Below are 12,230 nucleotides of genomic sequence, written 5' to 3'. Positions count from 1 at the left end.
AAGGGCAGGCGCTGAAAGTGAAGAAAGGGCCAGAGACAAAGGGCTGGCCGCCCTGCACCCCAGCCCTGCACCCCGGGAATGAGAGGAGGGGCCGTGCCCCCTACAGAACGGACAGGTGCTGCTGCTGCCACAGAAGATCCAAGTCATGCAGAGCTGGGTCTGCCATAAACGCCCCCAAACGCCTGGAGGGCACCCTTCCCTGCGAAAGGCATGGGGCCGGGAGTAACAAATGGTTAAGCTAACTGGAATGAGAAAGTGACATCTGCACAGTACACGAACATCTGACGGACTGGTACAAATGGGTTCATCTAACCTGTATATTATCAAGACTCAGAAAAGGCAGCTACACAGACTCTTGCACCAGCAGTGACGGGAAGCACACCGCCTTGCAAGGCCGCACTGCACCTTCAACAGACGCAGGAACAGATCGTGGCTCACAAGGGAAAAGACACCTGTCCTCTTGCGGGTGTGTCCCTGGTTCCCTCGCTCCCACAGATGAGCTCTAAGCTTTCTTTCACACAACAGACCTTCAAACACTTGAAGATTACTGCAGTAGGTGACCACATGTTCCCCTTTGCCCAGGACAGCCTTAGTTCACGCCCAGCAACCCAGCATAAGTATTAACAGTGCTCTCTCTCACCCTCAGAGTCCTGGGTGGACAATAAATTATACGATCACCCAGTTGTGAGACACCTCCCCGCCCCCCAAATACTCTTCTTCAGGCTAAGCACGCACCTTCTCCCCATCCTCTAAGCCCTTAGCTTGAATGAGCTCCAGGTGACTGATATCCCGAAACCCACTGTAAATATAATCTAGGTATAATATCACAGGAAAATCAGGATTTATTCTTCTGATCATATAAGAGCCCCTTTATCATTTTCAGAAATCAGTCACACTGTTTACTTATGTTGAGCCCAAATTATCAATTGAACTTTTCAGTCCTATCCCCTGGAATTTCCACCAGGCAATACTGTTCTTATATAATAAACTTTGAGATTCTAATGCAAGGCCTTACGTTGTTACATTAAATTCCATTTGGTTCATTACTTCAACCAAGTCTTCAATACATTAGGATACTGACTGTCATATACTTTATCTTGCCCAGCTTTCTCCTATCTGCAGGTCTGATAAACATTCATTTTCCTCTAGGATAGTTATAAAAAAGACTGAACTTGGAGCTATTATCAAAATCTTAAGACAAGCCCAAAAAAATCCCTTTCCAGGTTCCACTGATCCTTCATGGACACCTTAGGGTAAGTCACTAAGTCACTACTCTGCCTGACTAAATGCTTAACAAGTACATCCTTCATGTTCTTCATAAGATATAAAGTATCTTTAGATATACAGTTGTCCCCTTATCCGCAGGGAATACATTCCAAGATCCCCAGTGGATTCCTGAAACCATGGATAGTACCATCCCTATATACACTATATTTTTTTCCAATACATCATACCTATAATAAAGTTTAATTTATAAGTTAGGCACAGTAAGAGATTAACATAACAACTAATAATAAAACAGAATAACTATAATAATATACCTTAATAAAAGTCACGTGGCCCAGCCAGTGTGGCTCAGCGGTTGAGCGTTGACCGGTGCACCAAGAGGTTGCTGGTTCGATTCCCGGGCAGGGCACGTGCCCAGGTTGTGGACCCAGTCCCCAGTGGGGGGCGTGCAGGAGGCAGCCAATCCATGTTCTCTCTCATCGATGTTTCTATCTCTCCTCCTCTCCCTTCCTCTCTCTCTCTAAAATCAATAAAGAAAAATGAGTAAGTTATTATTTTGAAAGTCCTGTGAATGTGGCCGCTTCTCTCTCTCTGTGCCTGATAACTGAGCCAGCTAAGTGACGAACGGCGGGTCCTGCGAACAGAGCGGACACACTGGACGGAGGGATGACTCGCAGCGCAGCAGGACAGCAGGAGATTTCATCACGCCACACCAAATGGTGTGCAATCTAAAAGTTCTTCGTTGTTTATTTCTAGAATTTTCCCTTTAACATTTTCAAGTCGCAGTTGCCTGCAGGTAACAGAGACCATGGGCCGCGAAGCCGCAGCTACGGGAGGACTACCTGCTTGGCCGACTGCCAGAGACCGTCTCGCAACATGTTCTTTTGGAGATAACATCTGGATGTCACTGTGGAAACACCATGGCTGGGCCGGGTGATACGAAGGTAACAAGGAACATGGCTCCTCTCTACACAGAATTTTGAAAAACACTCATTTTTAAAGAGTCAGAAGACCCCCATTTAAACAATAATAATAATAAAACCGAATGGCGTGCCCAAAGCTTAGGGTGGAGAGCGAGGAGGACGTCTTACAGCAGGAGCCGAGCAGAGACACTCCATGAGGGAGGAGGAACCGAAGAGACCCGACCCGGACCACGGAGCTGACAGTGTCCCCGTGGCCCTGGGAGGCACACTGGCCCGCTGAGGAAAGGTGAGAGTTTGGCCTGGAAGATGTTCAAAGGTCATGGGAAAAAATATTCCTATTGACTTGAAGATTAAAATGTATAAAACAATTCCTTTTAAGAAAAAACTAGAAGAAAAATAGATGAGTATTTTCATAATCTTCACACAGAGAACACCTCTCTAGGCATTTCATAAAACCCAGAAGGATAAAGGAAAAGGCTGGAAATTTTGATTAAATAAAAATTCAGAACAATCAACCCTGTACCTAATTCAAAATGCAACTAATCTGACAGTGTGGTGGTGAGCGACAGAGAAGACAGAGAAGGCTGGCATAGAGTCTGCTCCCTCATCATCATCCTCTCCCCTTTCTCACACAAGAGTGAAAAGAGACGAGTGTGGGCCTACAAAGGCGGCAGAAGACCTTCCAAATCACTCTTCATACTCACCAAACAGGTTTGATGGAAAAGTTAATCCGTCCTTGACCTGAAAATATTAACGTAAGCGCTGGAAAGCTCTGAGGACATGGCATCCATTTCGCCTGCAACAGCCCCTCTGCTATTCCTAAGAACCCTCGAGTTCCACGGGCCTTGGAATGACCAGAGTGGGCAGCAGGAACATCACCGCCCACCACCCACTCACCCACTCAGGACTGAATATTCTGAGAAGCCCCATGATGCCTGCAGAAAAACAGGGCTCACTGCATCTGTCCCCCACCTCCCCCATAATAGGATCCCCGAGGATTAAATCTAGCAACACGCTCCCAGCAGCGTCCTGACCTCTGAATACAGAATCCTGCACGGGCAGCACCAGTCTCCGCTCTCCAGCCATCCACACCAACAGCTGGTTCTCACCCAGCTCTGGTCAAAGGTGGACCAGAGTTATCTGAAGACTTTTAATGGGCAAGGTGCTGCCTTCTTGGTTACTCAGGACAAGCAGGCTCACAGGGACTGTCTCTGCAGAGGAAGAAACAGTGGACAGGCGGGGTCTGCACAGGGTGGAAGGCAAGCCAGGGCCCAGGGCAGACGACGTGAGGAGGCTCTGGCCCTGGGGCCCTGGGGCCCTGCAATGCCATAGCCACCAGGTCCGGCCCAAGCAGGAGGAGTGCCTCCTGCCACCCCGCGCCCTCAGCCTCACCCTGTGGGGTGCCCGGCCCACTCCAGTCCAGCCTGCAAGGGAGGGTGCCAACACTCTCAGTTCGCCAAGGGGATGCGCTCATCAGAGGGTCCTGAAGGCCTTCCACTGCAGTCCCGCTGGGCGTGTGGGAGGGGGCTTCTCTCCTGATCTGCAGGGAGGGACGTGGGAGTGAGCATGGGCTCTGCGGGCCTCCGATGATGGAACCACACCCACAGATCAGAGGAAACTCAGGCAAGAAGTGTCCGGTTTTCTACTTTGATATTTTCTAAAAATGTCTAAAAAGGCACCCTGAGTTGAGCGTGCAAAGGTTTCAATAGGCCTAATTATGTGCGGGTGGCCGAAGGAAGCAAGAAAACTGAACAATATTATGAAATTTTAGACTAATATTAGGTGATGCCAGACTAGCATAAATAGCTCTCATTTTAATTTTCTTTCACAACTGAATACATAAACAACTGCCTTAAATCAAATAAGTATATGATTGAAGGGGAGGTTTCATCACGTTTTTCACTAATTTTAGCATTTCAATTTTTTTAGCGTTCATTTGTATAAACTAACAAATTATTTTAAATATTTCCATAATTATACTTTACCATATATATTCATGTTAAATATAACAATAATACAATAATCATGAAAACAGTTCTTCCCAGACAGGAAGCTGTCAGGGAGCACCTGTGGGTAACTACAAGTGTCGATCAGATCCTCTGACCTCAGCATCCGAAGGCAGTGTGCATGGTGCCCTTGAACTGGGCGTCACTTGCAAACAGAACTGGCAGAACTTGAGGACGCACCTGCCCCTCCGCTCCAGGAAACACACCTGCCCCGCGTGAGAGCTTCCAGCCCTGAGCGGAGGACTGCAAGGGAAGGGCTGCAGTTCGAGGCTGGCCTTACCCCTCCCCGGTGCCCAACACAGCAAGTGCGGTCGTGATCACCGTGTCATCGCCAAACGCATGGCAGGGGGGCAGCACTGCGGACATTTTCTACCTTGGCACAATCTCTTTGAGCAAACATTTCATCAGGAAAAGTTACCGTGTCTACTCATTTCTATGCTTTCGTGGAGACGTGTGTGCTATCACAGGTTCTGAATTCTGGCATAAAGAGGCACTAAGACCAAATATTAATGAATGAGTACAAAGTAACGATGAAAGTGTAACATATCAGAAGCTCTGATACAACTAAAGCAGTGATCAGTGACTGGTAAGGAAGGAAAAAGTTTTCCTCAACCCTCTAGGGTCCCTGGTTGGGACTGAAAATTAAACTGGCAAAGACAGATTAACAGGGGAAGAGCAAAGTTCACTTAATGTATTTATCCATAAATGTTACGTGATACCGGAGCCTTCCTAAGGAAAGGAGACCAAAAGAAAGTTAGACCAGTGTATATTTAAGCTAGGTTTGGTGAAGAGCGGACAGTCAGGCAGGAATATTTTGGGATAATGTGTCCTGAACCCCATCAGATCAAGAGAATATTTATAATATTTAGCTGCTAATATCAATAAATAATAATGAAAATAAATTAAGGAATCTCAAGTAGTTACAAAAATGAAAAAGCAGAAGAAATGAAAAAAGATAAAAACTACTAAGTTAGAAAAATAGTAGTTAATAAAAATAAATTGAAGAGTTGGTTGCTTTAAAAAGAAATGCTCAAGTAACTGAGCAAGCAGGTAACCTAAACTAGAAAGAAAAAAAGAAAAAGCACAAATACACTAAGTAATCAATGAGAACAGAAAAACAACCACGGATACAGTAGAAAAGAAAAGAGCATTAAGAGATTATCTTGTCCAGTAAATTGAAAACACTGATGATTTTCCTGGAGATTTAAACACCATATTGATCCCAGAAGACAGGGACAATCTAATCAGCCATATAGACACCAAAAGGTGTAGCTTTCCAAAAACTAACCTCCCTGAGAAAGTGTGAGATCAAGTCAGTTTCATGTGAACTCTACCAAACTACAAGAAACGTGCAATTCAATGATACATAAACTGGTCCATGAAAAAGAATAAAAGCTTCCAAATTATTTTTAGGAAATCAGTGTACCTTAAAACCACAAGCTGATCAAGGGAGCATCAAAAGAGGAGAAAAAAATTAGACTATTATCATGAATATAAATATAAAAATCCTAAATAAAATATTAGCAAACAGAATCCAGCAATACATTTTTTAAATGACCAAAATTCAAAACTAGGAAATTCATTATATTAACAGCGTAAAGCACCAACTATCTGTACACAGTGAAAAGACACATGAAAGAATTCAAAAATGTATTTTTAACATATATAATAAAAAAAAGACAGAGACAAATGAACACCATGTCTACAACACCAAGATTTAGGTAATGCTTTTCCATTCTTGTGTGCAGATTTAAAAATACAATGAAATAGCCCTGGCAGGTTTGGCTCAGCAGTTAGAGAGTCAGCCTGCAGTCCAGAGAGACCTGGGTTCGGTTCCCGCTAAGGGCACGTACCTCGATTGCAGTTTGTCCCCGGCCCTGGTTGGTCGTGCGGGTGGCAGCCACTCGATGTGTCCCTTTCACGTTGATGTTTCTCTCTCTCTCTCTCCCTCCCACTCTACCTGAACAAAATATCAAAAAATGTCCTCGGATGAGGATAAAAAGTAAAAATAAAATAAAAATACAAAGAAATATAGATGTGTTTTAGGACAGACCCCCTACACCCTTCCCTCCTCAGAGGGAATTACTACGCTGATGTCAGAGTAGATCACTGCTGCTTTTGAATCTTGACCTCACACACTTGTGTTCATAAATGTCTACTCTAGGTATGTGGGTTTTTAAATTTTTTACATGAATAATATGTGTATCATGTAAATACTTCTGAAACTTGCTTTGTTTCTCTAAACACCATCCTCAAGGTTGATCTGTGTTGATATATGTAGGAAGAGTCCAGTTTGTTTATTTTAACTGCTGTAATTTTTATTGGTTATATGCAACGCTGCCCTCCCCCCTCTTTTGTCTTTTAATTTCATTTATGCCTTTTGTTAAGTCAGAGTTTTTCTGGAGTCAAATGTATCCCTGCTACTAGGTCATACAGATACCCACCTGCCTATAACTTTCTAATAGCTTAAATCTGTTTTTCCATGTGGATTTTCCACAATTCTTGCATATGGGAAAGTATAGAGATCCAAATTCCATTTTTTAAAATATATGGCCTACTGTACTAGCACCGTTTACTGAATAATCCATTCTTGTCCTACAGATTTTGTAACTTGACCAATTTGTAAATAATGTTTACAAATCAAGAATAAAAATAGCCCTGGCCGGTTTGGCTCAGCAGTTGGAGCATCGGCCCGCGGACCAGAGAGACCCGGGTTCGGTTCCCGTTAAGGGCATGTACCTCGGTTGCTGTTTGTCCCTGGCCCCAGCTGGGGTTGTGCAGGAGGCAGTGACTTGATGTGTCCCTTTCACGTCAGTCAATGTTTCTTTCTCTTTCGCTCTCTCTCTCTCTCTCTCTCCCCCTCCCACTCTATCTGAACAAAAATGGAAAAATGTCCTCGGGTGAGGATGAAAAAAAATAATAAAAATAGCAACTACCCAACAACAAAAAGTAAAGAATATGAAGGCCTAGTTCACAGAAAAGTCTTTTTCCACAACCTGCAGTCTCACCCCCCAGAAGTAACCACTAATAAAGATTCCTTGTTCCAAACCATTCCGGTTGACAAAGGTCGGACTATGTGAGTGTATCAGTGAGTACATGCATGTTTTAACTCAAAGGAAATCACAGTAGAGATCTTTGTATCTCAGCACCCATACATCTTTCTTTATCAATTCATACTATAGCATTCTATGAGTGAAGATTATTTAACATGAATAAAGGTGTTTGTTTTATCAATAAAATCTATATATACACACACCCTTTCAGGCAGCTAACCTTGGAAATTCTAACATAACTGGTTTTCCAACTAAATGAATCTTCATTTTCCTCTTCAAGACCAGAAAAGGAAAATCAACTTTCCTGTTTCTTCAATCCCCAAATTATTCATTAATTTAGAAGGATTTATTATCTTAAAGTAGTAAAAACATCCCTTTTTTACTTACAAAGGTAACTTTTCATCTCCACAGCTAGGACATCACCTCTGATATCTTGATGATATCAGATGATTTCCATTTCCACTGTGACTTTCTCTAACACCCATCAACACATTCAAGTTTGTCAGATGGACTGCTTAAGATACATCACTATCGCTATGGATGAATATCAGAATAAAGAGTATGGAAGTTAAGGATGGTCCTTGGAACAAGAACTGAGAAGCGTGGGAAGGAAAGGAACTTAGTCTACAGGAGGCATAGTCTTCTATGATTTACAAGTAAAAACTCTCTTGAATGGTTCAATGAATGTCCATCTCAAATACTACATGCTTAATTTAAGTTCCCACTCTTATCCCAGAATATCTTTTAGAACTAACACTAGAACTGTGTTTAAAACTAAAGTTTGACTCTCGCAGTACTCTCGGCAGACCCGGACCTGTCTCTCGCTTCAACGGTGTTTGGAAACAGACCCAGGGACGCCCCTTCTTCCAGCCTCCGACCACCCTCCAACCTCTTTCCAGTTGCCACATTGGAACCATCTCAGCCATTCTCAGCCTCCAAGACCAGCCAACACCGTTTTTTGAGCTTATTTCAATGTCAAGCAACCATGAGCTCCCAAATTCGTCAAAACTATTCCACGCAGGTGGAGGCTGCGGTCAGCCACCTGGCCACCCTGCACCTTTGGGCCTCCTACACCTACCTCTCTCTGGGCTTCTATTTCCACCGTGACGATGTGGCCCTGGGGGGCGTGGGCCACTTCTCAGAGAGTTGGGCCCAGGAGAACGGAGGGTGCTGAGCATCTCTTGAAGATGCAAAACCAGCATGTTGGCTGTGCCCTCTTCCTAAGACGACAGAAGTCTTCCCAAGATGAGGGGGTGAAATCGGATGCCATGGAAGTAAGCCACTGTGGTCCGAGAGAACCAGGCCATTTGGATCCGCAGGCCCTGGGCTCTGCCTGCACAGACCACCTCTGTGACTTGCTGGAGAACCACTTCCTGGATGAGCAGGTGGAACTTATCAAGATGGGCACAGGGACACCTGACTCCCCTCCACAGGTTGGCCAGCCCCAGGCTGGGCTGGGCGAGTGTCTTTCAAAGGCTCACCCAGGCCTTCCAGGGGCCCCTGTCTGTCCCCCTGGTTTCTGGCTTTGCCTGAGCCCCTCTCCGCAACCACTAGGCAGCCTGTTAACCACCCCGAAGCCCTGTTTCATGCCTTGGACCAAAGGATACAATAAAGCTTTCTGCAGGGGAAAAACAAAACAAAACCCAGCAACAACAAAACCCTGATATTTAAACAAAAAATATAAAAATCTAATTTAAATTTTCAAAATTAAAATTAAGACTCATTCAAAAGAAATCCCCGTTTTCCAATATACCAAGTTCAGGGCCACACAGAGACGCCAGAGTGAGAAGGGGCCTGACACCCTCCTGAAGGGTGGGCTCCGAGGGTTCTGCAGCCTTCAGCGAGTGCCGCTTCCTCCCTGCACACGGTGTGAGGGCTGGCACCTCGGCTCGGCCGTGGGAGAGGCAGGCATGCGGGAAGAAGACAGGGGCCGCTCTGGGCAGGGTCCTGTGCTCTCAGAGGGAGAATGAATGACATTACCACCGAAGTCCCCAAAGCAGCCCACTCCCAGACCTCGCGCCTCCAACTGAGGAGCCGGTCTCCATGTCCAGCCCCAGCGCCTCCGGGGAGTGAATGGGTGGGGATCCACGGCAGCTGTGACAGCAGCGCCAGGGCAGCGCTGTTTCCATCGAAGGCACCACCCTGTGTCCTTGGGCCCCGCCCCGATCTAGGCGATCTAGGTGCACGCTCAGTGCAGACGGCCCAGAGGAGGGGATCGAGGACGGCGACAGAACCCAGCAGCGTCGGCAGTGGTACAGCTGAGACTGAAGGGGGTGGGAGGCAAAGCAGCGAATGACGGCAGGGCGAAGACGTCTTTAAGGAGATAGTGTTGTGTGGGGAGGACAAGAGACAAGTTCTCAGGAAGAACAACAGTGGGGAGTTCGGATGAGTCGGGACCCTTCTGAGCGACGGCACCCTGCCTCTCTCCGGCCACAGCGGCAAACCCGCGGGACTCATCGCTGGCCGGGCACTGCCCAGGGGACTCTCTCCTCCAGGGAACAGCGTTGTAGGGGTGTTCGTCAATGTGTTGGATGATTATTCGTTTCTACTGCACTCCTCCCTTCACCACATGATGGTGGCCATCGCAACAAGGTATTTTATAGGCTGAACGTTCACAACACTAAATGATAACTTTTTTAAAAATCTGCTAAAAGTCATATATGTATTTGTCCACATTTCCCTAAAAAAGAAAGGTTAACTTGAACAACGGTTGCTCATAGCAACACAGGAACAAAAGATTTTTCACATGCATAATCTAAGCATTTAATTAAAATTCACAAACTTGGATCTCAAACCAAGCCAAAAGTAGCAATGTCAGAATACTAGGTTCCCAGATGCAAGCAGACACACAATACATTGTTGCAGACCCTCGTGTCAGGGATGAGGAGGTACAAGTTAAATGACTGCTGTAGAGCCCTGGCCAGTTTGGCTCAGTGGTTGGACCGTCGGCCTGCGGACCAGAGTCCCAGGTTCGGTTTCTGCTAGGGGCACGCACCAAAAAAAAAAAAAATTGCTGTAGAATGGCAGTTTTAGTGACTGCTTGTATTCTTCCAAGTAAGTCTCATGGCATGAGTAAATCAAACAGAAATACACCGCCCCCCCCTCCCTCTTAGCTTCTGTCACTTCCCATTTATGAAGGCTGGAGCCTGCATCCAAATCTACGCAATTTAAAGCAAACTATAACATGGCAATTTACAGAGATTATTTTTTCCCCAAGACATAAACTCAACTACAAGAGTCCAGGTAAAAAAGAATTTCAATCAAAATTATTTCAATCTATAATTTACACATTTGTGGTGAAACCAAGGTATTCTCGGACAAGAGATGGTCCACTAGGGTTTAAATCAATCCTTAATAATCAGTCTGCCCATCCTCAGGCGGGAGGGGGCCTCGAGGGCACAGACAATGTAGGTGGCACACTTAGGGAAGGCAGGTTCCGTAGAAGCTGTGATGGGAGGAGGCTTAGGTACAGGTCACGGGTTTTTGGGACCAGGATACAAGGATAACGATGTCTAGCACGTCAGATCTCAGCCCCTGGGGAAACTGACAGCACTGGAAGGTGGCAGAAGTGATAAGATCAAGTCAGGCTTGACTGGAGCACCTAACTTGCATGAGATGTGGCACTGGGTGTCCTGGGAGGGGCACCAAGAAACAACTGTGTGCATGACTGAACCAAGGGAGACTGCCAACTGGTCTGGGAATTCTGAAAAAGTAATAGTTCAATTTAAAGATTCAACACAGCACATATGATTTGGTTTTAAACAAGTACCATGAGAATTAAGGCACTGGGAGGCCGGGGGTGACCAAAGTGTTCAGGGAGGCTTCAAGTGTTACAACTTCACTAATACCGAAAGGGTGGCTACGATGTCCGAACTCCAAACAGGTGCCAGGAGCCCCTGAGCAGGGCTGGAGGTAGTACATGGTGACAAGCACGGCTCCGAGGTCAGACAGACATGGCTGCATTCTGTCACCACTGCTTGGCGGTTCTGTGCGCTCAGACACGGCACTTAACCTTTTAAGCCTCATTTCCTAAAACGGAGGTAAAGCACTACCTATCAAAGGTTCCACTCAGTCGGTAAATATTTACTAAGAGTGTGCACAGGGCTAGACGCTGAAATACAACAGAGAACGAGACAGACCCAGAGCCTGAGATGATATATACGAAGGGCTCAACAGATGGTACTTGTATCATCATCACCATCTTCTTCTTCTTCTTCATCGTTAGCACTGTGGTGGAAAGTATAAGATATGTTCCAGAGAGAACAAATAAACCATCTTAGAGGAAGCAAGGTTTCACACAAAAGTACGGGCATGCCTCAGGGCTCAGTCCTGGGACCTCTTCTCTTCCTTCTCTCCCAGGGATCTCAGCCCATCCCATGATTCTAAAATTCTATCTGTAGCCCTGGCTGGTTTGGCTCAGCAGTTAGAGCATCTGCACGGAGACCAAGGGCACGGACCTCGGTTGCAGTTCAGTCCCCGGCCCTGGTCAGGGTCGTGCAGGAGGCAACCAATTGATGTTTCTCTCTCACATCAATGTTCCTCTCCCCACCTCCCCCATTCTATCTGAAGATAAATGGAGACGTATCCTCCGGTGAGTATTAAAAAAATTAATAATACTCTGTGTAGACCTAAACTTAGTATCTGACACAGCTCTGAGCTGTCTCCCAAACGCGCCTCGCTATCCGCTGCCCACTCAATGCATCTCAGACCCGCAAACCAGGACCAACCAACCATATTCCTCCCTGGGTCCTTCCCCATCAGAACATCAGCAAATCCTTGATCTGTCTCTTCCCCTCATGCCTCACAGATCCAAAGCATGAGGAAGGTCTTCGTTTTGCCTCAGAAACACAGCACCATCCATCCACTGCTCTCCGAAGCCAAAGCCTTCCTTCCCCCTACAGATCGGATGCCCCCAGACAGTCACTGCGCCAGCCGCTGCGGCTCCTTCCCCGCAGGGCATGTAGCCCTCGCTGAGAAATGGTAGCCTCTGTCACACACACAGGCCCCCTCATTCCTCCATT

General features: G+C 46.1%; 1 protein-coding gene across 2 annotated transcripts in view; it reads right to left on the bottom strand.

Moving 5' to 3' along the window:
• The window catches only part of WWC2 (WW and C2 domain containing 2), a 174,584-nt gene that overhangs the window by 150,854 nt on the left and 11,500 nt on the right, over nucleotides 1–12,230 (bottom strand). The window contains exon 1 of one of the 2 annotated variants that reach the window (XM_036250518.1): nucleotides 2,855–3,022. The exons of the other annotated variant lie outside the window; for it this stretch is intronic. Within the exon in view, the coding sequence (XP_036106411.1) occupies nucleotides 2,855–2,937 (83 nt within the window). The 5' untranslated portion in view covers nucleotides 2,938–3,022. Of the gene's footprint in view, nucleotides 1–2,854; nucleotides 3,023–12,230 lie in introns of those variants that run through there. 2 annotated transcript variants of the gene reach the window in all.

This window comes from Molossus molossus, unplaced genomic scaffold, assembly GCF_014108415.1.
Source record: "Molossus molossus isolate mMolMol1 unplaced genomic scaffold, mMolMol1.p scaffold_m16_p_9, whole genome shotgun sequence".
In the NCBI taxonomy this organism is placed as follows: Eukaryota; Metazoa; Chordata; class Mammalia; order Chiroptera; family Molossidae; genus Molossus; species Molossus molossus.
The sequence above is the reverse complement of the archived record's forward strand: the minus strand, read 5'-3'. Positions and strand labels throughout refer to the sequence as shown.